The 24,013-nt window shown below is 43.8% G+C and overlaps 1 protein-coding gene across 2 annotated transcripts in view; it reads right to left on the bottom strand.

Annotated features, from left to right (window-relative positions):
* Positions 1 to 24,013, bottom strand: part of LOC146985264 (filamin-C-like) — a 28,212-nt gene that overhangs the window by 1,365 nt on the left and 2,834 nt on the right. The window contains exons 2-45 of one of the 2 annotated variants that reach the window (XM_085778131.1): positions 23,436 to 23,684; positions 21,220 to 21,317; positions 19,603 to 19,753; positions 19,335 to 19,453; positions 19,155 to 19,232; positions 18,870 to 19,032; positions 18,138 to 18,338; positions 17,438 to 17,554; positions 16,718 to 16,855; positions 16,429 to 16,555; positions 16,200 to 16,336; positions 15,902 to 16,095; positions 15,131 to 15,244; positions 14,888 to 15,031; positions 14,619 to 14,742; positions 14,174 to 14,334; positions 13,981 to 14,071; positions 13,714 to 13,883; positions 13,504 to 13,621; positions 13,149 to 13,411; positions 11,830 to 12,427; positions 11,300 to 11,473; positions 10,327 to 10,489; positions 9,436 to 9,764; positions 9,217 to 9,340; positions 8,869 to 9,025; positions 8,587 to 8,776; positions 7,814 to 7,837; positions 7,444 to 7,685; positions 7,247 to 7,346; positions 6,547 to 6,687; positions 6,274 to 6,402; positions 6,000 to 6,173; positions 5,714 to 5,878; positions 5,391 to 5,594; positions 5,131 to 5,283; positions 4,900 to 5,022; positions 4,553 to 4,801; positions 3,686 to 3,955; positions 2,975 to 3,112; positions 2,737 to 2,852; positions 1,827 to 1,959; positions 1,525 to 1,701; positions 381 to 599 (exon numbers count right to left, since the gene is read on the bottom strand). In XM_085778131.1, the coding sequence (XP_085634257.1) occupies positions 381 to 599; positions 1,525 to 1,701; positions 1,827 to 1,959; positions 2,737 to 2,852; positions 2,975 to 3,112; positions 3,686 to 3,955; positions 4,553 to 4,801; positions 4,900 to 5,022; positions 5,131 to 5,283; positions 5,391 to 5,594; positions 5,714 to 5,878; positions 6,000 to 6,173; positions 6,274 to 6,402; positions 6,547 to 6,687; positions 7,247 to 7,346; positions 7,444 to 7,685; positions 7,814 to 7,837; positions 8,587 to 8,776; positions 8,869 to 9,025; positions 9,217 to 9,340; positions 9,436 to 9,764; positions 10,327 to 10,489; positions 11,300 to 11,473; positions 11,830 to 12,427; positions 13,149 to 13,411; positions 13,504 to 13,621; positions 13,714 to 13,883; positions 13,981 to 14,071; positions 14,174 to 14,334; positions 14,619 to 14,742; positions 14,888 to 15,031; positions 15,131 to 15,244; positions 15,902 to 16,095; positions 16,200 to 16,336; positions 16,429 to 16,555; positions 16,718 to 16,855; positions 17,438 to 17,554; positions 18,138 to 18,338; positions 18,870 to 19,032; positions 19,155 to 19,232; positions 19,335 to 19,453; positions 19,603 to 19,753; positions 21,220 to 21,317; positions 23,436 to 23,684 (7,449 nt within the window). The remainder of the gene's footprint in view (positions 1 to 380; positions 600 to 1,524; positions 1,702 to 1,826; positions 1,960 to 2,736; positions 2,853 to 2,974; positions 3,113 to 3,685; positions 3,956 to 4,552; positions 4,802 to 4,899; positions 5,023 to 5,130; positions 5,284 to 5,390; positions 5,595 to 5,713; positions 5,879 to 5,999; positions 6,174 to 6,273; positions 6,403 to 6,546; positions 6,688 to 7,246; positions 7,347 to 7,443; positions 7,686 to 7,813; positions 7,838 to 8,586; positions 8,777 to 8,868; positions 9,026 to 9,216; positions 9,341 to 9,435; positions 9,765 to 10,326; positions 10,490 to 11,299; positions 11,474 to 11,829; positions 12,428 to 13,148; positions 13,412 to 13,503; positions 13,622 to 13,713; positions 13,884 to 13,980; positions 14,072 to 14,173; positions 14,335 to 14,618; positions 14,743 to 14,887; positions 15,032 to 15,130; positions 15,245 to 15,901; positions 16,096 to 16,199; positions 16,337 to 16,428; positions 16,556 to 16,717; positions 16,856 to 17,437; positions 17,555 to 18,137; positions 18,339 to 18,869; positions 19,033 to 19,154; positions 19,233 to 19,334; positions 19,454 to 19,602; positions 19,754 to 21,219; positions 21,318 to 23,435; positions 23,685 to 24,013) is intronic. The other variant, XM_085778132.1, reaches the window with a different exon arrangement.

Here is a 24,013-nt window from a genome sequence, read left to right as displayed (position 1 = left end):
ATCAAGCTTAAGTCCAGACATTGCATAACACATTCAGCATTGAGTGAGATTAGAAGGGAAACAAAGATGCTGCTGCTCATGGGGAGAGCTTCCCTCCGCAGAAGGGCAAGAGAGTGGATTTGTGCCCTGAGCTAAAATAGAAAAAATAACTCATAGACTCATGGGAATTCTTTTCAATCCTGAGAGTATAAAAAAAGAAGCATCTCTATGCACATGTTACTGACAAGTATATATTGCTACAGTGTCAGTAAAAGACAGCTTTTATGTAAGATGTGACACTGAGCTGAATGACATAACATTCTTCTGACTTTTTTCAGAGCGACATTTGTTTCAAAGTGAGAGACACTTGTCATGGATGGAAGGATGAGTGTGGAACCGACCTGTGATTTTAGCTTTGAAAGGACTGCCCACTATGTGCTGAGGCCCGCCGTATTTGATGGTGATGAGATAGTTGCCTGGTGCCATTGGAGTGTAGTTGATCTTATATCCTTCAGGACACTCCCGACAGTCCATCTTCACCTTGGATGGCCCGTCGATGTTTACAGACAGAGTGCCTGAGCCTGCGTTAGCTGTGTTGACCACAAACTCTGAGGATACACCTGGGGGAGAAGGAAGACAGAGATGGTGAAGGAACTACAGGCAAAAACACTGTTTTGTCATGCACTGATCAATTTTGAGATTTTGGGCTATTTTTCATATTCTTTAAGTTGAGTTGAAAGAAATGCTAGAAAATCCACATTAAAGTGGTTATTTTACTTAATGTTGTCTCTTTTGTCAGTAGATTTCTCCTAAATTCACCAAAAGTTAACATGCTACTGTGACACACTGTGCTGTGCTTGTTATCTGACCCATGTCATGTCAGGTATCAGTGTAAAGCTCTCTCTCTCCTGAACAATGATGTAGGCTCCAAAAATGGTCATTTCCTTTTTATCAGCAACCAATCGTAAAAGTATGATTTACATTAACAATCTATGGAATTTTACAGTACAAGTTCTCAAAATGAGTTTTTCCTCATACCCGAAATCTCCACTTCAGCAGCACTTAGAGACAACAAACCTTCCAGTTTTATTCCTGTCTATATTCTGAAGGTTTTTACAGAGGGGATTTTATTCCTAAAAACAGGGCGAAATTTGATTTTTTTTTTTAGGGCTGGTGACAGTATTTTCTCATTAAGAGATATACAAAATCCCCTCTGTAAAAACTTCTGACTCTAATATGTCAACAAAATAAAACAAGAATTTTGAAAGGAGCTTTATCCATTGTTCAGATTTCGGTTCTGGAAATGTATGCAAATGAGCGCATATTTCATCAGATATTGCCTCATTTACACATTTAAACATAAAATTTGACAAAACTTGTAATACAAAAAATATTTGTCTTAATGTAGGCTAAGTGATAAACTTAGTTTCATGGTGATACAGTATCTGTTATTTAAAATGTTTACCCTATTCACCTGTAGTGGCTCCCCTTAAAAGTTGCATATTATAATCTAAAAAAAAAAAGCTAAACATATTTCCGTCATACCTGTGGTTCCTCCCTGTAGTCCAGGGCCATGTGCAGTTACCATGCCTGGGTCTCCAATCAGCCCCAGGTCACCCACACGCACATTAAAGGGGCTTCCAGGAATGTGGCATCCATTGAACTTGACGTCTATGGAGTGGACTCCATTCTCCCGTGGAATGAAGCGAATTGCATTTTTGTCTGTAGGCATAAAGAGAGAGGTAGAGATGTTACAACTTCACACTCTGAAACACCACTCTTACAGATAAAATGTGAAATTCTGTGACTCTTAAGTTGTTACTTTGTACAGTACTGTAAGTGCTTACCGCTGTCAAATTCAGTGACATAACATTCCTCAGAAGAGCCAGAGGGGGTGTGAACTTTGGCATCTACCACACCTCGAGCCCCATTTCGCTGCACCATGAAGGATGCCTCTTGGTTTACTTTCAAGTCCTTCTCCTGCCGCGGACAAGGAACAGTGCCATTAGAATATATGCATATGTGTGCATTGTGTGTGTGTTTGTGTGAGTGTGTGCCCACGCCCCCGAGGGACACAGAGCTTGTGACTCATCATGCCTGAACAAGAATAGCTCTTGCGGTTGGGTGTGAGAGGCGAGAAAGGTCAGAGTTTACGGCGAGGAGTTTTGCCCTTTGAGAGGACAAGTGGTCTTCGAAGATACAAGAGGTAGTGTGACATTTTAAATGTTGGTCTGATATTGCACTTCACCATGATCCTAGCTATGGAGAAAGCTCTTGGAGGCGGCATTTCAGCTAAAAACAAATGTTTTTTTTTAGCATTGATGCAAATAAAACTAGCAGTTGTGAAGTAAGGAGCCGATGCAGGTATCTCTTAATCGCCCTCTCAATGAACCTACTTCCTCTCAGACAGAAACACAATCACACAGACTAGCCGACTGCCCACACATAGTACAGCATGTGTTGTCCCACATGAGCAAGGGACAGTTAATCCAGCCCTTCATCACTGGCCAGCATCACAGCATTATACTTGTGGACACTCCAATACTGGCACTCAAGTCTATTTCAAGGGCAAAGTACTATTGATAGATATATCTCAACTATTCGCACATTATGTTAAATGCAATCTGTTATTCACACATTCTGTGACTGTGTGTGAGATGTTTTTAACTTGTGCATCTGAATAAATTGGCTTTTGTAAAGTGTGTGAGCACATGTGCCTGTGAATGCGTGTATGTGTGTGTTTGTGTGTAATTTTACCTGAACACTTGTGACAGTGAGCCTGCGAGCCTCATCTGACAGCGTGGCAATGGGAACAATGAACGGGCTGTCGGGGATGTGCTCATTGTTGAACTTGATTGACACCTCGTAGTCACCTGCGGAAGTGGACAGGTTGTTAACTGTCATGGTTACATAGAATAGTAGAATAGTACGGGAAGAAGTACTGAAGAGGTTAAAGGTGCAGAGACAAACTATCCACAGGTAAAACAGGTGTTACCTGGTTCTTTCACTATGTAGGAGACTCCGCAGGAACCATCCTTCCTGTCCTCAAAGGAGATTTCAGCTTTGCTCGGGCCTTCTACAGCAATCGACAGACCACCAGCACCTGCCTCTCTGGTCCAGATACTGAACTCAGCTGATAAAGGTAAAACAAAGTCAGATCAGCTTAAAGCCGCAGTATGTAACTTATTTGGCTTTTTATTAGCAAAAATCAAATACTGCTTTCATAAATACGTATTTCACTGAAGTCACTAGCGGACCACTTGTTTACATAGACTTGTTTATCCTGTTACATGCAGTGTCTGTTGTCTGTCTGACGTCTGCCCGATTTCACGTGAATGCAACATCAAGAATACGTTCAGATATGCAGCTAGATGGGGGGAATTCCTACATATTATACCTTTAAGTTTGTGTGCCGTCATTAATGAACCTATTTTTTATGATAGAAAACTCAGTTTCGGGGCGGTGCGTGGCGCAGTGGTTAAAGCGGCCGCCCCATGTAGAGGCTACAGTCCTCAACGCAGGCGTCCCCGGTTCGAATCCCGCGACGGGCAGACCTTTCCTGCATGTCGTTCCCCCTCTCTCTGCCTCCCCCTTTCCTGTCTATCTCACTATGTGCTATCCAATAAAGGCAAAAACGCCAAAAAATATACTTAAAAAAAAAATAAATAAGAAAACTCAGTTCCTCAGGTCTACATGGTGAACTTACAGGGTGATCCAGCCACGCCTCTCTCCACGCCGGGTCCTCCTGCGCGGACCTTGTGCGCTCCTCCCTCCCCCATGGGTCCAACAGTAAACTGGAAGGGGCTTCCAGGAACATGCTGCCCTCTGTATTTGACGTTGACTGTGTGAGGTCCCATTTCCTGTGGGATGAATCGAACGCTGTAGGTGCTGCTGCCTCCGTCCACGATGTCGGCATCCACGGTTTTCCCACTGGGGCTGGTCACCTGCGCTGTCATGGCCTGGGAGCCGCACTCCACTGGTGAGGCAGAGCAGCACACCAGGTTAGATACAACATGTTTATGTTGTTCATATTATAACAACAAAAAAACGGTAAAATACTTGACCCTCCTGTTGTCCTTCTGGGTCAAATTGACCCTACCTGTTCCTCCATCCTTCCTTCTTTTCTTCCTTTCTCCCTTCCTTCTTTCCACAATCCCTTTGTCCTCATTTCTTCTTCCTTCCTCTTTTGATCCAATTGACCTGATCTGTTCCCTCCTTCCATCTTTCTTTCCATCCTTTTTCCCTTACTTCTTTCCTCCCTTCTTCCTTCCTTTTTCTTCCTCCCTTGAACGAATCTGTTCCCTCCCTCCATCTTTCTTTCCTTCCTTCTTTCCACAATCCTTTTTCCCTCCCTTCCTTCTTTCCCTTTGTCCTTACTTCTTCCTTCCTTTTTGACCCAATCTGTTCCCTCCCTCCTTCTATCTTTCCTTCCTTTTCCCCTTCCTCTTTCTCCCCAAATTTCCCTTTATCCTTCCTTCCTTCTTTCTTTCCTTCCTTCCTTGACCCAGGAGGACAACAGGAGGGTTAAAATGATCAGTATTTCAGTTAACAAGGAAGACATTTGGATTCTCACCTTCAGGTCTGGCTGTGATGCCGGCGAAGCTGCTGAGGCTCTCTCTGCCCAGAAACTCTCCAAACACATCTCTGAAGGGGCTTCCTCCCCCACCCACCTGGGTGCTCTCCTCCACTCGTACCTCCCTCTTGGTCTCTCCACCGCGAGTTTTGCTGATCTCTGTGCGCTCCGTCCGGGTGTATGTGTGGCTGCTGCGGGTGAACGTCCTGGTCAGCCTCTCCTGTGCTGAAACCATCTGGAACCAGTTTCCTGTCGCGAGAAGAAAACAGTTAGGATAGAAATATAAGTATGGAGCAGGATCAGGTGTTTTAGGTGGCCGCCCGCTTCACTCTGGCTTCTGTACTCACCTGGGATCTTGAGGTTAAGGCCACATGTGCTGCCCACTGAGGCAATAGAAGACGCCTGTCTCTTCCTGGTAATGCTCTCTTTGATCCTTCCTTCTCCTGTCACCTTGACTGTGAATGGACTTCCTGAATGGGAAAAATAAATAGAGAGTACAAACTAAATATATTTAAATTTTTTATGTGTAATTTAATTTTCTTTCATATTCGATTATTTTTCAAGCAATAGGTTCAAACCTGGGATGTGCTTTTCAGCAAACTTGATATTAACAGTGTAACTTCCAGGTTCTGTTGGCCAGTAGGTCACTCTGCATGTCCCATCCTCTACATCTTCACAGTTGATATCTACTTTGCTTGGACCCTCAATTGATAATGCGAGACCGCCATAACCTGTAAGAAGAGGGAAACATAACAAGGTTGATACACTAATTGCTCTTTTGTATTTTTCTCCAACAGTATTTTCCATAGAGGTGAAACATATCATCTCTGATGCTTACCTGCATTCCTGGTATCCACAAAGAATTCAGCCATTTCAAAAGTGTGTGCCTCCACCAGGCCTTTACCAAAAGCCTTGACTCTGCTGGCTTCTCCGATCTCTGACTGGCCGACCATGATCTTGAAAGGGCTGTTGGCTACATGCATGCCGTCCTTCCTCACGCTGACCTCATGCTCCCCAACCTCCTTAGGGGTGAAGGAAATACCTGTGCACATAAACGATATAGAGAGGAGAATAAAAAGTTAATCTAAATGTTTCCAACAGACAAAAAAAATGTTCTGCCCTTCCTGTCACTCTGAGCCTGTCAATTGAATATAATCTCACCAAGGTGTCTGTTTGGAAGTCTCTTGAGTAGACAGGGCTCCTCATTGCCTGATGGAGCTCTGATACTGGCAGTCAGAGAGCTCAGATCAGTCTCTGTGATCTTCAGAGACACATCAGCCGCTGTGCCGACATTCAGCTGGGATGTCCTCGTTATGGAGTCGTCCCCTGAACATTAAAAAAGAGGCTTTAGATGTCTATCAACCTTTAAAACCTTACTCATCAACAACATAAAAAAATACTATAAATGTATAAATATACAAAAAGTACAAAAGAAAAAAAATCTCACCAGTGATTTTAGCAGTGAAGGGACTGCCAGGAATGTGCTTGTTGTCAAACTTGACAATGATGTTGTAGTCTCCAGGAGCTGTAGGCAGGTAGGACACCGTGCATGTACCATCTTTGTTGTCCTTACAGGTGATCTCGGCCTTAGAGGGACCCTCCACCGCCAGCGACAGACCACCTGGGAGGGAGAAGAAATGCCCTGATTGGTTGATCTGATCTGCAGTGCACTGACAGTTTTCTAAAAACTACATTACCACAGGAAATAAAAGCTATTTTACCTTCTCCTGCGTTCTTGGTGACCACAGTAAAAGTGGCGGTTTTATTGACCATGCCGTAACTCAGACCTGGGCCATAAGCAGTCACCACTCCACTGTTCACAGCATCCACATAGAACTGCAGGGGGCTTCCTGTAGGGAATATATTGCCAGGGAGTAATTAAGACTCTGTGTGTGTCGTCATCTGGGTTTTAGACAGTTATTATATTTTGCTTTCCAATATTTAGAAGGCTAGGTCAGCCATCTTCTATTCTTTAAATGTGGCGTGTCTCTCACCTGGAATGTGGTTTCCCTCACATTTGATGTCCATTTCATGCAGGCCTCTCTCTGTGGGCTGGTACTTGATTGTAATGGTGCCATCCTTATTGTCGGTGATATGTGGGCGGGCAGTCTTGCCTGAAGGCATCCTCACCTCACCTAGAAATAATGGCAGCATGGTCAGATGTCAGTTCAAGGTTCAAGGTTCAAGGTTCGTACAAATCATTTTAAAATCAAAAATACATTTTCAATTCATAATATACAGCAGACATGACTTGAGACTTGTAAAAAGGGTACATGAAACAAAGAAAACAGCAAACCGAGCTTGATTTAAACATATTTCTGCAGCAGTTTTTGTTTTAATCTCTTTTTAAAAATAGACAGAGATGCAGACTCTTTCATCGTGCTCTCAATCTCATTCCAAGTCTCTGGTCCTTTAATGGTCACACTAAACTTGTACATTTCAGTTTCTGTCACTTTCCCTTTATAAGTTGTTTCCCTCTCGTGTTGTATTCGTGAGTGGGTAAAGAAATTGGGATGAGATGGCAGTCTGTCATTGAGTCTAAATGCTACATCATACAATACACAGGCATTGTGGAAAGTGAGTTTCAGAAGAAGAAGTTTCAGTGATTTAAAAAATAATGTTTTGTGTGTGTGTTTGTGGAAGCAAATGGGAGGGGAGCTGTTTTCAGTATGAAATGAATGGTGGTGGTCACACCTGTGATCTCTCCTTGCTGGGGCGTGAAGGGGACGAGGAAGTTAACAGGACGGAAGAGAGGATCCACGGTATCGCGGGGAGCAACTGGCTCATTTGTGGCCTGTCGATAGGGAGAGAAGAGAAATAGTTGTTTCATACAGACACAACTAAATGTCAGGGAAAAGAAAACAGTGCAGAGCTGCAGCAGCTTCACTCACCACCACGTGGAAGGGGCTCTTGGGGATGTTCTGTCCCCCAAAGCGGATGGTAATGACATACTTCCCAGGTTCAGGGGCTGTGTAGTAAATGTCAAATGTCCCATCGTGGTTCTCCACTACATCCATGTCCAGCTCCATCCCCTGTGGGGTCTGCACCTTACAGGTCACTTTGCCTTTCCCAGCAGCCTTGGCATCCACTGTGATGACTGTATCCTCAGAGGTCTGGAGTTTCTGAAGACTTGCTGCTCAGGACAGAGATGAAAAGGGGGAAAAGGAGGTCAGAAAAAGTGCAGCACCAATGCCTGGACTCCACAAATAAAGTCATAAAAGGTAGAGAACTAAAAAAAAAAAAAAACTCTTGGTTACTCACACACGCCATGTCCTCCAATCGACACTGGAAGGAAAGAGAGCATAGTAGTGAATACACATGTAAAATACAATTAACACCCCTGTTGTCCTCCTGGGTCGGGGTAGGAAAGAAGGAAGGAAGGAAGGAAGGAAGGAAGGAAGGAAGGAAGGAAGGAAGGAAGGAAGGAAGGAAGGGAAATGGAAGGTAAGATAGATGAACAGATTGGGTCAAAAGGGAAGGAAGAAGTGAGGAAGGAAGGAAGGAAGGAAGGAAGGACAAAGGGAGAGATGGGAGGAAAGAAGGAAGGGAAATGGAAGGTAAGATAGATGAACAGATTGGGTCAAAAAGGAAGGAAGGAAGGAAGGAAGGAAGGAAGGAAGGAAGGAAGGAAGGAAGGAAGGAAGGAAGGAAGGAAGGAAGAAGGAAGGAAGGAAGGAAGGAAGGAAGGAAGGAAGGAAGGAAGGAAGGAAGGAAGGAAGGAAGAGAGGAAGGAAGGAAATATGGAGGGAGGGAACAGATTGGGTCAATTAGATCAAAAGAGGAAGGATGAAGATGTAAGGACGAAGGATGGAAGGACGGAAGGAAGGAAGGGAAAAGGAAGGAAAGATAAATGGAGGAAAGGAACAGATTTGGTTAAGGAAGGAAGGAAGGAAGGAAGCAGAAGGAAGGAAGGAAGGGGAAAAGGATTGTGGAAAGGAGGAAGGGAGAAAGGAAGGATGGAGGAGGGGAACAGAAGGACAACAGGATGTTGTACTGTAATTGTATTTTTGATGGGTCCACAGTTGTTTTCTCACCGGTGAGGAGACATTTGCTGGCGTCTCCAGTGGGCAGGGACTGGATGCAGTACGGGGAGTAAGGAATCTCATCTCCCCCATATTTAATGGTGATGGTGTAGGGGCCTGTTGAGTCCGGCACATAGGAGACGGTGTAGGTGCCGTCCCTGTTGTCCTGGATGGTGGCATTCTTGGGTTTGCCCTCGGGGTCCTGCAGGTGAGAGGATATCCAGTTATTTTAGGCAGCGGCTCATGATTGGAAAGTTAGAAATCTTGGAATGAAATGAATGCAGCTGATCGCACCAGAATCTGCACAGTGAGCAGTCCCTCTCCAGCATCACGGGCATCGATGGTGAACTCCACAGGCAGGCTTGCAGACACACCTTTGGCATCCAGACCAGGACCACTGGCACGCACCTTGCTGGCGTCATGCCCAGGCTGAGACATCACTTTGAATGGGCTATAGAGGAAAGTTAGTGTTATCAGGTGTAATTACTAAACTCAATCCTACAAAAGACAGAAATTGGAAGAGAAAACTTGGTGAGCTGCTCTTCTCTTTCCACAGCCCAGTCAGACAGAGCAGTGCTTTAATTAAGACATATCTACACATACTGCCCGGATTAGTGGGTTCTTATAAAACTCATACTCAACCTGTGAGGGACTTCCTGATCCGCATATTTAACAGCTACAGTGTAGGGGCCGTCCTGAGCCGGGGTGTAGTGAACCGTGTGGGTGCCGTCACCGTTGTTCTTCACACCAACTGGCTCCACTGTGCCTGGAAATAGGACATTATGGAAATAAAACACATATACCACAAACTCACAGCTACATTTATGCATTATTTGTCACAGTTGTCCAGTAGATCCACACCTGTCGGGCCGTAGAGTTTGACGTCCAGTGGGGCCTGTCCAGCCTTGGTGGAGTCTACTGTGAAAGTCTGAGGGACGTGCGCTCTCACCCCGGTGCCCAGACCTGGACCTGAGCATTTCACTTTGCTGGGGTCGACAGGGTCTTTAACAAGCACACGGAACGGACTGCCAGGGATCGGGTGACCTCCGTAGTTAATGTTGACGTCATAATCTCCAGGCGTAAAGGGGACATACTCCACGCTGCAGCTGCCGTCTTTGTTGTCTTTGCAGGATATTTTTGCCTCTGAGGCTCCCTCGATGGTCAGGCCCAGGCCTCCGGTACCGGCGCCCCTGAGAGAGAAGACACAACTCTTCATTCATTGCACATTGCTTAAGCTGCGCAAATATCGGTACTTTTTACTCCTTACATTTCCCAAAAAGGCTTGTTACTTTTTTTATATCAGGGTTTCCGCGGCAAAATAAAATTACAGCTCGACTTGTCTTTTTTCTCTCCTTTCATCAGCTCCAAACTTACTCACAAAGCAGGCATTTGTACAATACAAATGCATATAATTGACAATAGTGAAGTACTTTAGGATACATCTTGTGTCTGGCAGGTAAACTTAATGTTTGTTCAAACATTGATGAAATGGATTCCAGATAAATTACCGTGTGGTTATTAGCTTTGTAGTGAATCATGCAATAGAAATAGGCTACTTTTTACTTTCAATAATACTTTTGAGTACATTTCAGAGCCTATACCTTTTTACTTTTACTTGAGTAGATATTTGGATCAGTACTTTCACTTTTACCAAAGTCATTTTTTACACAGGTACTTTTACTTCTACTCAAGTAAAGAATCTGGGTACTTTTACTACCATCTCTGGTCTCCATTCATTGGGATTCATAGTACCTGGTCTCCACGGTGAAGCAGTTGGACTTGTTGGTTATTCCTCCCTCCAGACCTGGTCCATAGGCACGCACCCTGGTGGGATCACATCCCTCCACCACAGACACCCTGAAGGGACTCTTAGGCACGGGTGCATCGTCATACAGCACCTCAATCAGGTGCATTCCTAAACACAAACAGGTACACCTATTCAGCATGTGATGTCATACAAGGTCTCTGTTTTCAAAGCAAGCAAATGTTTTCCACTTGCTTTTAATTATGGGGCAGACAAATTCCCTTTTAGGGAGATCCAACATCTGTTTATCTATAAAAGATGCCATCTAGAGTGCAGATGAACTGGTGAACGTGCAAAGAATTACATCTGTTCCCTATTCATTATTCTGTTACAACATTTTCCTGACAGAGCCCTCTCAGTAGGCCGACATGCCAGGTTCCCAGCCACACTGCACTGATATCAGAGCACGTCTGGTGGTGGAGAAGTGCTCTGTGATCTCTTTGCTTTGTGCTATAGGTCTCTATTAATATACCCTGTCATTCCCCTGCTGTATTGCTGCATGCAGGCAGCCTTCAGCACACATACCTGCCTGGTTAAGAGCTTCTGTTTTAGAGCACCCTATTTATAAAACAGAGCCTGTCTGCCTGACTCCCTGCTCTCTGCCTCTTAAACCTTTGCTTCACTGCATCATTCTGTATTTATACCCCTTTTCTCCCTTGCCTTTCTTTTCCCCGTTCGCCTGCTTTATTCCCAAACGGTGCTTGTGATTTCTCTGTCTGTCTATATACATATGTTCTGACAGGCTCTCTATGTAAACAGCTCTGATAATCCACAACAGACAAATAGATGCTTCCAGGTTTCTAAAAGTCTGTCACGCTTTTTCAATAAAGATCTTAGATCCATCATTGTTGTTAACGTCTCTCCTCCTCACCCTTCAGTCGTACTGTTAAATGACATTAAGTAATTTCTCTAGGCTCCTACCATCCTCGAATGCTGTGTACTCCACTCTGTAGGTGCCGTCTCCCTTGTCAGTGATGTAGTTGTCTATGTTGGTGCCAGAGGGGCTGATAATGTGAACCTTCACATGGTTTCCTCCAGCCTTGTTGAGGGCGCGGATATCCACTATAAAGTGGGTGGTGACTTCTCTGAGGACCCCTTGAAACGCCAGAAACATTTCATGTGATTTGTTGCCAAAGAGCAACATCAAACAACTCCAACAGTCCCAACATGACACATTATAAATCTTTATGATTGATTCATCAGCTGTTTGTGACCCAGTTAAATTAATAGATCTTACGGCTGCAACTGCCAGTTCCCATTATAAGTTAATCAAGTAATCATTTAGTCTTTAAGATGTGGCAGTGAAAAATCAATTTGTTGCTACAGTTTCAAGAGTCAAGGGTGATGTCTTCACTTTGAAACACTGAATTTACAATTATCTTTTTAACACTAGTACATAAGTGTAATCAAAACTGAACATAAAGTGCTAAATACTTCCTTGGTCTTCTTACCTCTGGGCTCCACTCCCGGCCCGTAAACGTGCACACCGCTAGTGTCCACTGATGGTTCAACCTGCAGTACTTTGGGAAACTGAGGAATCGAATGGCCGCCATACTTGATGGTGATGGTGTGCGCGCCGTGGAAAGGTGGTATGTACGTGACAGAGAAGATCCCCTCTGCAGTTTTGTGGATGTGCACCTCGGCCTTAGCCCCGGTCTCCGACACGATCTCGATGGTGAGCTCGGCGTCTCCAGCCCGGGTGCAGTCCACGGTGAAGGTCGCTGGTTCTCCCGCCTTGGCCCGCTCCAGACCGGGACCGCTGGCCGTGGCTTTGCTGGGATCGAAGGCCGGACGCACCGCGGCCTTGAAAGGAGAGCCGGGAATGTGCTGCTCTGCAAACAGGATGTTGATGGCGTACTCCCCAGCCTCAGTGGGTAGGTAGGACACTGAGCATGTACCATCGCCATTGTCCTGGCACTCCATTTTAGCTTCACAGGGCCCCTCCACGGTCAGGCCCAGTCCACCTGCACCAGCTCCTTTTGTGTCAATTGTGAAAGGAGCAGATTTACCCACAATGCCTCCCTTCAGGCCTGGGCCATAGGCTCTCACCTGTGATGAGAACAGTTAGGTCAATTTTTGAGATATGGCAAGGCAAAGCAATTTTATTTGTACACTGCAAAAACTCAGAATATTTGTCTCATTTCTAGTCAAAATGTCATTTCTAGTCAAAACAAATCTCATTATACTTAAAATAAGACTCGTTAAAAAGTAGCTTGTTTTTGACACTTTTTACTTCTTTCAAGCATATTTTCACTTGAAATAAGTAGAAAAATCTGATAGTGGGGCAAGTTTTTCTTTCTTATTACAAGTACAAAATTCTTGCTTTCACTGGCAGATTTTTCTACTTATTTCAAGTGAAAATTTGTTTGAAACAAATGAAAATTATCTAAAAACAAGTTCATTTTTAGGTGATGAGTCTTATTTTAAGTGAAAAGAGTTTAGTTTTGAGAGAAAATATCCTTGGAAAGATTTTGAGTTTTTGCAGTGTATAGCCCATTTTTACAAACAGTTTGTCTCAAAGGGCTTTACACAGCATCATAACAACATCCTCTGTCCTTAGACCCTCACATCCAAAGGAATGGAGGAAAAACTATAGGTAAACCCTTTTAACTGGGAAAAATTGGAGAAACCTCTGTATACAGACAAGAAAATAAACATAGAACTGTTAACAAGAGCTGAGGAAAGGCAGGGAGGGCAGGCCAGTCTGTTCAAGTGTTCAGGTGTTCAAGAAGTCTGGATAGAGTGTAAAACGACATGCAGCAGTCTTTACCTTTGAAGGATCTGCAGGCATCACCGCCTCCAGCCCAAAGGGGCTTCCCATCACTGGGTTTCCATCATAGCTGACATCAACCTTGTACTGTCCCTCCTCTGGGGGAATATACTTCACACTGTGAGTGCCATTGGTCTTGTCAGATTCCAGCTTGCACGGGATTGGTCGGCCAGAGGGTGAAACCATCTTCACACCTACATTGCCCTGACCGCCAGCACCTTTTGTGTTCACTGAAAACTCCTGATCCTTTCCAACCTCCACTTCTGCAAGAAAATGTAATACAACACACTTAACCTTTGCTATTCATTATTTTTATAATGCACCTCAAGAGAACAGGATTTAGTTTGCGACTTACTGGTGTCTAATCCCTTCACTTTCACCTTTCCAATATCCAGAGGTGGTGAAACTGTGATGTTGAAGGGACTCTTTGGTATGGGATCTCCTCCATGAGTCACTGAAATTGTCATGTTACCCTACAAAAACATTATAAAAAAGAATGAACATTATTGAACTGGCGTTTTACTGTGAATAATCCTGTTGTAATGGTATTGGAGTCTTCCAGTACCTGCTGAAGAGCCATGTACTTGACAGTGTAGGAGTAATCGTGGTTATCGATGATCTCAAAGTCACGAACCGCCTCTCCTGGGCCTGATGCAGCAAACTGCACCTCAGGCTTGGCCTTGCCAGCTCCCTTTGTGTAGATGGTGAAGTGGGTTGGAGCGCCCACCTCCACTCCTGAAACACACAGGTTTTCAATCCTGGTCAAATCACATGATTTCTGTGACAGAAAGTATTGTAGTGAGTGATTGTTGTTGTGTACAGTATATCTCACCTGTCTTGTTGAGTCCAGGACCCTCTGCTCTCACCTTGCCAGCATCATGGGAAGGATCCACTTTGACCTTGAATGGACTGACGGGAATTTCCTGATAAAGGCAATTGTGAGAAGATGTAAAAAACAATTTAAAATATAATATCCATCATTTCATAAGTAATGTGACACAGGCCAAGAGAAACCCTGTTCTTACCTGGTCAGCGAACAGCACCATGATGGTGTATTTGCCTGCACCAGGAGGAGTGTACTTAACAGTGAAGGTGTCATTGTCATTCTTGATGATGTCAAAGTCGATGTCTGCCTCTGCAGGACCGATCACTCCGGGGGCGCATTTGATTCCAATACTGATGTCCCCTGTTGTTGCATAGCAATGAGCACAGTTAAATGAAGGTCGATCTCGAGAATTAAAGTTGCTCTATAACCACAAGTCCATCTGCTGCTTAGAGTCGTCTTTGAACTGGATTTTATATATTTCAACTAAGTCAACTTGACCTGGTCAACATGGCTGAATAGATTCACTGTCTCTGTTAATTCTATGCTTCACATTTTCAACATTCAAAGCACTCACTTCACCAGGAGTCGGCTAAACTTAGAAGTGTTTTTGTAACCACCCACATCATCTCCTTGTGCATGCTCACCTTGACCAGCCTCACTGCAGTCCACAGTGAAGTATGTTGGCTCGTTGGCCTTGAGCCCTGTCTTTTCCACTCCAGGCCCATAGACTTTGACTTTGTCTGGATGAGAACCCTCTCCAACCAGCACCTAATGAATTCACAGTGTGCTTGAGTTAGAAGCTATTGGTTCAAGTAGAACTACTGCAGTCCTCTTACTTTATCTTTATTTGGTGGAGTATGACCATAAAAAAAGAGACTTTTACATGCAGTATAGATCTGTGTATGAATCTTACCCTGAAGGGGCTGTTGGGCACGTTGACGTCCCCCCAACTGACAATGATGGTGTGTTTAATGGACTTGACAGGAGTGTACACACACAGATAGGTGCCATCTCCCCTGTCAGTGATCTTGATGTTGATGGTGCAGCCCTCAGCGTCCTTAGTGGTTACAAAAGCATGTCAGCTCTGGCCCGTACAGCCACGTGATGCATTCCTATAAATAACCAATGAGACTTTAACCGACCGCTGCCCGCATACCTGTGCGTAGAGCTTGAGGTCACCCTTTCCAGCCATGCGAGCATCTATGGTGAATTCTGTTGGTTTGTTCACAATGACACCAGTCGGCTGCAGACCAGGTCCAAAGGCTTTCACCTACATCCACAAAACACATTTTTAGAGACATTTTTTAAAATTTAGTTTAAATTTAGATCATTAACCTGTTTGTCATTTTAAAGGGATATTTCAACATTTTGGCAAATTCACCTATTGCCATAATCCCTACAGTTTTAGGAGTAGGTTCGTTACCTTTAATTGTCGGTGCAAGCTGTTTTGAGATCGGCGGGGCAGAGACACGAGCTGCTCAGCTAACGCTACGCAGGCGCACAGTATTTTACATTTCCCTCATCAAACTCATCAAATACACAATCCAAAAACTCCAAAACACTCTTGTAGACAAGTTGTGACCTGCACATTCATCATGCTATGAAATAATAAGGTATAATTATGTAACATTACGACACATGAAGCAAATACTCAGAACTACTTACTCCGCCGAGTGTCTGGAATGTGGTTCCAGTTACTTATTTGCCTCGAAAACAACTCTGTCTCATAATGTTACATTATTATTTCATAGCGTGGTGAATGTGCAGGTCACAACTTGAGAGTATTGGAGTTGTAGGATTGTGTATTTGATGAGTTGAACCTACCACTAAGACTACAGTATAGGGCTTATGTCAATAGGTGAATTTGCCAAAATGTTGTGAAATGTCCCTTTAAGGGTGGTTGACAAACTCATCCAGTGGGAATTACCTTCTCAGGGAAGACATCATTGACTGCAGGGAGAATGTGGGCCATGAAGGGACTGTCCTTGATGTCCTTATCATCACAAATGACATGGACAGCATAGTCTCCGGGCTCAGTGGGCCAGTAGCGGACATCACAGGACCCATCACCCTTATCATCACACTCAATTTTAGCCTGTGACGGTCCTTCAATGGAGAAGCCTGAGCAAAAAAAAATAAGTATCCCCACATTTAGTACAGATTTTTTTTTTTTTTAAAGAAAGAAAAAAATTCACTTTCTTCTTTTCATCACTTGTATGTCTCACCCAGAGTTCCAACTTCAGTGCCGATGGCCTCGACCACAAAGTCAGCAGATTTCCCCACCATACCCGTCTTCAGACCAGGACCCCAGGCCCTCACCTTCTGAAAACCTGCCTCCTCGCCCACCTCCACTTCAAAGGGGCTGCAGCGCACAAGAATGCACAATATTACCTTCTCTAAATGTGAATGTGCATTGTTAATGATGAACAGCTACGGGCATCAACAGGACCCTACCTGCGTGGAATGGGCTGGCCTCCCCAGGTGATGCTGACTGTGTATTTACCCGGTTTAAGCGGGTAATATTCACAGTCATACACACCGTTCCCTGCATCGCGCACTTTCACTTGCTCCTCTGCTCCGGCTGAGAATAAATAAAACAGTCAGTATGGATTCTGAACAAGTCAAAGAAACAATTTAATGCAATCTCATACTGAGAAAATGCAACTCTGCAGACGAAACAACTCCAACAAGACAAAGAATTCCAAAAAAAAGGAGGAGAGATGCATGGAGCTGTCTGACTCACTTGGTCCTTTGACTGTGACGCTGAGCGCTCCGCTGCCAGCTCCCTTAGTGAAAACTTTGAAGTCTGCAACCTCCTTTACCCTCACTCCTTTAGGCTGAAGGCCTCGGCCTGTAGCTCTGCAAGCATTTGCGTTGATTGCTGAAAGGAATAACAGCAAAGTGTGAAAGAGAGAAATATTTAGCAAAGCAAGAGGCAGGTGAGAGTTGCCAGCAGCTGACAATGATGTTAGTGGCAAAAGACATTAAAATACTCAATTCAAATGGGATTCCTTAAAGGCTGACTGACAGATCCTGAAAAGAAGAACGATGCTTTCAGCAGCAACACATACCGCACAAGTACAGAACACTGAATGGCATATTGGCACAAATGAAATGCATCAAAAGAGCTTCACCCAACATTTCCATCAGTGAATCAGAAATGTTGACTGCAGGCTTAAACATAATGCTGTGCTGATGCAAATTTATGTGCAATAAAAAACAAACATGTCAAGAGCACAAGCAAAGATATTTCACAGAGATGTGGACAGAAATGCAGACTAGGACAATCTGTCAGCTATTGGCATAACGTTGCATCTCATATCATGAAATTACACTGTCAAGCTGCAGGGCGCAAGAAAAAAAAACACCGCATTGAGCCGCGACGCCAGAGTCTCAGAGAAAGCACAAGGGGGCATGGGTCTGGCTGAGCAACGGACAAAGGCTCCTAGCAGACCATACTAACTTGGACGGCTGGGTTTTGGAGGGGGAGCCCCCTTCCCAGCCTTTACTCCAGGAGGGGTGCGCATTGACTGAGGGACTATCTGCAGGGGGGCTCCCGTGGGAGGAACAACAGGCAGAGCTATAAACGACAAATATATATGTGAAAGGGTTATCATCTGTACTGGGTGGTTTTACACTGCAAAAACTCAACATCTTACCAAAAATGTTTGCCTTATTTCTAGTCAAAATGTCATTTCTAGTCAAAACAAATCTCATTACACTTAAAATAAGACTCATCACGTAAAAAAGTAGCTTGTTTTTGACACTTTTTACTTCTTTCAAGCATATTTTCACTTGAAATAAGTAGAAAAATCTGATAGTGGGGCAAGTTCTTCTTTCTTATTACAAGTACAAAAATCTTGCTTTCACTGGCAGATTTTTCTACTTACCTGTATTTCAAGTGAAAATGTGTTTGAAACAAATGAAAATTATCTAAAAACAAGTACATTTTTAGGTGATGAGTCTTATTTTAAGTGAAAAGACACTTTGACAAGAAATAAGACAAATATCCTTGGAAAGATTTTGAGTTTTTGCAGTGTACCTATAGGTAGAATAAAGATGACTGAGTGCATATGGTGATGGATCAATCATCCTGAAACTAACAGCACACTTAGAAATCTGATTTGTCTGACGGTTATTTACAGCAGAGACAGGAGGCTCACCTTCTGAGATGTTGACGGTGAAGGGACTCTGGGGGATCTCCTGGCCTGCAAACAGTACATGGATGGTGTGAGGGCCCTCCAACATGGGATGGTAAGTGCAACGGAAAACACTGTCGCCCTTATTCTCCAGGATGAGCTCAACTGTGTCCTTTTTGCCCTGAGGATCGACGATCACCACGCTGATGTCGCCGTTACCAGCACCTAAGTGTGACAGAGGAACAGTCAGTATCCATAGACAAATCTGTTACTGTAGGTTCAGTCTCTTAGAACATATTGCAAGTCTTTTATGACAGTGGTTCTCAACGTGGGGTCCGGGGACCCCCAGGGGTCCTTGAGAGGGTTAAAGGGGGTCCCCAACTTTTTCTTGAAATTCTACCTTCTTTTTTTTTGAGAATCTTTATTATTATTGTTTAGTTTTTTTTATATTTTTTGAGATTTTTTTTAACCACCTCTTCCTACAAATGTTTAAATGTTTTTGGAGAAATTGTACCACTTTTTTCCAGAAATTTCTGTATAAAGTTAACTAATTTGAATGTACAAAAAAAGTAACGTTATTCAGTCTCAGAACAAATATTTGTGTATTTCTGGTTTGCTTGAAAATTTTGTCCAATGGGGGTCCGTGGTCTAATTTGTGTCAATTTAGGGGTCCTTGATGTAAAAAAGGTTGAGAACCACTGTTTTACGAGACCACATTGCTGTTGTCTTCATAGTGGTTGAAGTTTCCATACTCACCAGCTGTGTAAATGTCGAAGTAGGTGGGTTTGTTAGCCACGTTGCCTGTAGGCTCCAGACCTGGCCCTCTTGCATGGACTTTGCTGGGGTCGACCATATCCTTGGCCACGTTCACAGTGTAGGGGCTCTTATCAATGTCTTGACCAGCAAATAGCACTTTCACCTACAGGAATCAAAAAACAAGCCAAATCTTGAGACACTTCAAACAGAATGGGTTTCCTTTCTTGTGCTACGTGTCCGATGAACTGGATGTACATGGTAAATAACAGCAGCTAGGGTCCTTACCTTGTGGACACCTTCAACTTTAGGAACATAGGTGACAGTGTAGGATCTGTTTTTGTCTTTGTTGGGTTTAACCTTAGCCTGGAGAACAAGTAGTAAAGTACAAGAGCGTTACATAAAGATTAGACAGTGTACTAAACTTATAAAGCAGCAGGTGTTCAGGCTGTTTTAGCTGTTACTTGCCTCCTCTTTGTGTCCTTCAGGATCCTCCACATACACCAGGACTTCACCACTTCCAGCTTCCAGAGTTTCAACTGTGAACACAGCCGGCTGCAGCACCTTGTTGCCATGAGGCTCAATACCTGCGATACATATAATACATATAAGTATAGAGGATGTGGTGAAATACTCTGCAGATACCAAGGTATGTGCTGTAAGTGGCACACAGCTTTGATATTCAACTTTTCGGCTTTTAATATCTTTGTGAACTGTAGACATGCAGGGTTCCCACCTGGTCCATAGGCTTTAGCCTTGTCTGGGAAAAGCTGTTTGGGTTTGAGAGGAGCGCCAGGCTTCAGTTTGGCCTTGGGGAACTGAGACAGGTAGGTCATCACTGAGTGCTCGTCTACATCTGGGTCCACGATCTCCTCAGGCGCGATCACCTACAGCGCAGAAAGAAGGACAACTGACATGAGTCACACAGAAAGTGTGAAGTTCAGTGCTGGATGTATATCCACCTTTTTCCGAACGTCAGAAACGTAAGCCGGTTTTGCTCTTCCGGTGGAATTTTATGTTTACGTTTCCATGGTTTCAGTAGTTGCGGAAAATGCATGGATTTTTTTTTTTTCCAATGAAAATCTGTAAAACGCATGGATCATCACACCAGCTTTTAACAATGGATATCACACAAATTGACATCTGTGTTAAAAGCCAGCGTTAATAGATCCATGCGTTTACTGTACTGCAACTATGACAACGACTGAAAACCATGGAAACGGAAACGTACAATTCCACCGGAAATGCAAAACCGGCTTCCGGTTTTGACCATAGATGACGTTTGGAAACTTGTGGATATATGCAACATTTCTGCACAAACTGTGTAAAACAATAATTTATGTTTCATTATGTTTCAGGTGATTGTATTGTCATTTGCAAGTGGTTGGCTCTTTATATAACTTTTTTTGGTTTTCATTTGGATTTCAATTGGATTCAGTGTAGACTGTTAGTTTTCTCCACCTCAGACTGCTCTCACAGTGCAGCGCCTGTTTGCCTGTCTATCACACAGTGGCACAAAGCCCTGCTCCATGCCAGTTATATTTAACCCCGGGACAGCGAGGTTAAGGATTGTTGCCTTCAATAAGTCAGCCAGGGGGATTTATCCTGAGCCAGACCTCCCCCACATCTCCTTAACACCACCATACTGGAATCCAGCCCCCAGGCCCAGCACAGCCATTACACAGCACCCCAGCTATCTTACTAATGCTAAGCCTCATGGAGAATAGCTAACCCTGTGTCTCCAACAAACAAGTAAACAACCTACATAGTGCACATCACAATATGAAGACTCAGAATCTCAGAATGGAGCTGGGAATATTGCACTCCCGCTCTGTTTCTCTGATGAGTGCAGACATAATTTGCACCTGTGTTTCTGTGACTGGTGCTGTACGGTGTTAAGAAATCTCACACCTCCACAACTCCATGAATCTACCAGATAAAACTCCTACACACACACTCACTCAGAGCTACAATGAAGTAAATGGAAATATTAGAAGTGAGCTGGGTAATAAATATTTCATGATATCCTCCAGCGTGATCTCCCTGGAAAAACACTGGGCTCTGTATCATTCACAGCGCTGCCTTTTGCAGCTCAGTGCAGCCTTGCAGGTGTACGCACATGTGATGAGGCATGTTTGCATTTGCAGATATGTTTTATTTGTTTCTTAAACTGCTTGGAGATGATTAGTGCTCACTGAGCATGTGTTGCTTAACAGAGAAAACACACTTGACTCTCTTGTGCTGAGTCCAAGTCCATCTATCTGACAGCCAGCTGAGCTACAGTACATTGAAAAACAAAATCTGTATACTTGATTAAAAAAATCTAATTGATATCTAGTATCTTGCATCTTACCTGAGGGACACCCAACCAGTCGTCAGCCTGTTGCATGGCTTCCCGGGCATTCTGTACAGGCTTGTTTGGATCCCACTCTGCCCAATCAGGACACAGACCTGTTGGAAAGCAAACAGATTAGATGATCTGCACAGACGAATGCAGGCAGTGCTACACTTGCTATAATAAGGCCACTAGGGCTTTCACTGCTATCTCTCCTATGCGTCCTACTACAACCTCACCCACACTGCTGCTGTGCTGCTGTGAATATTTAAAAAAACGTGGGACAATGAAGGTCGTCTCCGTATCCGACTGTTCAAAAGAAATAACCTTGACAGACGCTCTGGCACTTTCACTGTGGATGACACTAACCTCCTCTCTGCCGGCTAATGCCTAAATTGGATTAGTGTTGGCAATAGAGTGGACACGGACTCAACAAGTCTGCATACGTGCACTGTAGAATAGCATAATCCAATTTATACAGAGGAGCACAGTATTTGTGGTTTTATATGCATCTGCAAAAACAGTTCAGAAAAAAAAAACTCTGTAAAGCTGTCGGCTGGGAGCAACCAGGGTGGGCTTTCAGACTGTTATTGGGAAACCAGTGAAGTCAGCTTAAAACCATAGCCATATAGATGTAGAAGTAAAGCAGGCATATCCTGTAACTTTGTAAAAAAAATCAGATGAATGTGTTTTGCTTATTTGTATGGGAGTTAAAAGCAGAGTGTCTGTGGAGCAGAGTTGGACTCGTCAGCAACCCTGCTGTTTGGTGATAGCTGATGAAAAAACAGAGCCTTGTACGGTCAGTGTTGCAGCACAGTGTTTGAAAGATGTGTCTCCTCAGATCAAAACATAGTTTATACATGGGGTTCTACACTTTCTGCTACTTGTCCACCTTTCCTTGTATAAAGCACAGTCAGGGGTGTTTAGCGTTGGAAGCAGAGGCACTAAATTGGCAGAGACTCAATTTGCGGACTTGTGGTCCTTGGATGTGGGGCTTAGACACCTCCCTGTGACAGATCACTCTGCATTTTGATGCGGAGCCAAGCATCCCCCTTGACAGCGGAGGAGGAATGGTGCCCAAATTTGGGGGTGTTGTGTAGCAGCAAGGCTATAAACACGAAAGCCAGGGCTTGGGCCTCAGGGCTTGAAACACCAAGAGTGAAAACTTCAGTCAGTGCCGGACAGCTGGCAGGGATGTCCTCTGGCCATGAGCAACCCCTCAACAACCCACACACACTGCCTATTCCCCAGATACAGATCAAACTGGATGGCATACGAACCAGGGGCCAAATTCACAAAACCTTCTTAAGAAAAAAAATCTTCTTTGGTGTCATTTTTTGGTGTCATATTCTCCAAAAAAGTTCTATTTTTACAACTTTCTTCTTAAGAAATAAATGGTATTCATGAAATCAAAGTTCTCAAATTTGTTCTTTACTTTTATCTTAACTTTAAGACAACCTTGACCTGTCTTAAAATTCCTACGGTGAATAGGTAAACCTCTAATATCACCTTCCTTAACAAATTTTAGACAAGTTTAGACTAGTGAGTCATGGTAAGTAAATACAATGTTTAACTAATTAGACAAAGAGCCTGTTAACTGTTAGTTAGCATGTTAGTTAACGACCACTTTGGCCCACCCTCTTGTCTTATTTTCCGCTGTTATTCCCATATTATTCATTTTCCCCAGTAGTAATTTTTTTCGTACATTAATTTCATCCACCATGACCTCAAGCTCCTGCCTTGAGTAACTGAGAGTTAAAATGCAAACTATATATATGCTGTTTGTTGGTGCGTGCAATGCAATGCAGTGATGTATTTTAAGAAGTTCTTAAGTTGGAAAAATAAGAAATTCGTAAAAAAAAAAAAAAGACTGTTCTTAAGATAATATTGAGGAATTGCACTTTCTTATGAACCTCTTAATTTTCTTCTTAAGACATTTCTTAAGATCTTTCCTAAGAACATATTGGTGAATCCGGCCAAGTCTGTACGTGTACTCGTCTGTGTGTGTGTGTGTGTGTGTGTGTGTGTGCCCTAGAATGTCTACGGGATATACACAGCGAAGGAGACAAATTCTCTTGAGAAGATAATACTGTCACAAATACACTGACTGACACATGCTTGACCCCGACCTCCATAGCAACCAAGCAAAACCGCCATATACAACAAGCCTGTCAACAGGCTGTGCAGATACCCTGACTCAGCGTTTACCCCAGCCTCTCTGTGGACTGTCTTACCGGGGGCACAGTTGTCCACCAGCGCTCCCAGGGCTTTGCCATCCCGCCAGTCACGGTTGAAGTTGTTTATGGGCAGCTGGGGCACTTTGTTCTGTATCCAGCCCAACAAGCGCTGTTTGGGGGTCAGTTTCTTGGTCTCCTCGTCATCCTCGTCATCCCACATGGGCATGGAGATAGAGTAGTGGAGGATGAGAGTCCAGATAAGACCCAGGATCAGCTTTAGATTCCCATCCACAATGGCTTTGCTATCTGGAGTTGGACAGAGGAGACAAAGTTGTTGATGAGGATTTATAACTCCCAAACGTTCACATAATGCACCATGTCTCACAGTATTGGATGGTATTATAGTTCACTGCTTCTTCCAGCTTTAATTTTTATGGGTGCAGATTTGAGCAATCTCCTAGTGAGTGAGTATGTTGTATTACTGACCATTGCCCCCTAATGCCCAACCATAAGTTTATCACATTGAAATACTCTTTTCTTGCTGTGCTGCAGAGATGACCAAGCTATTCTGAGCAGAAATATAAACAATGGTGAGTGACTGCTGAGGAAACAGGAATCTAATGCTCCTCACAGCT

Source organism: Trachurus japonicus, chromosome 6, assembly GCF_045865225.1.
Source record: "Trachurus japonicus isolate A0001 chromosome 6, Traja_1.0".
NCBI classification, from domain to species: domain Eukaryota; kingdom Metazoa; phylum Chordata; class Actinopteri; order Carangiformes; family Carangidae; genus Trachurus; species Trachurus japonicus.
The sequence above is the reverse complement of the archived record's forward strand: the minus strand, read 5'-3'. Positions and strand labels throughout refer to the sequence as shown.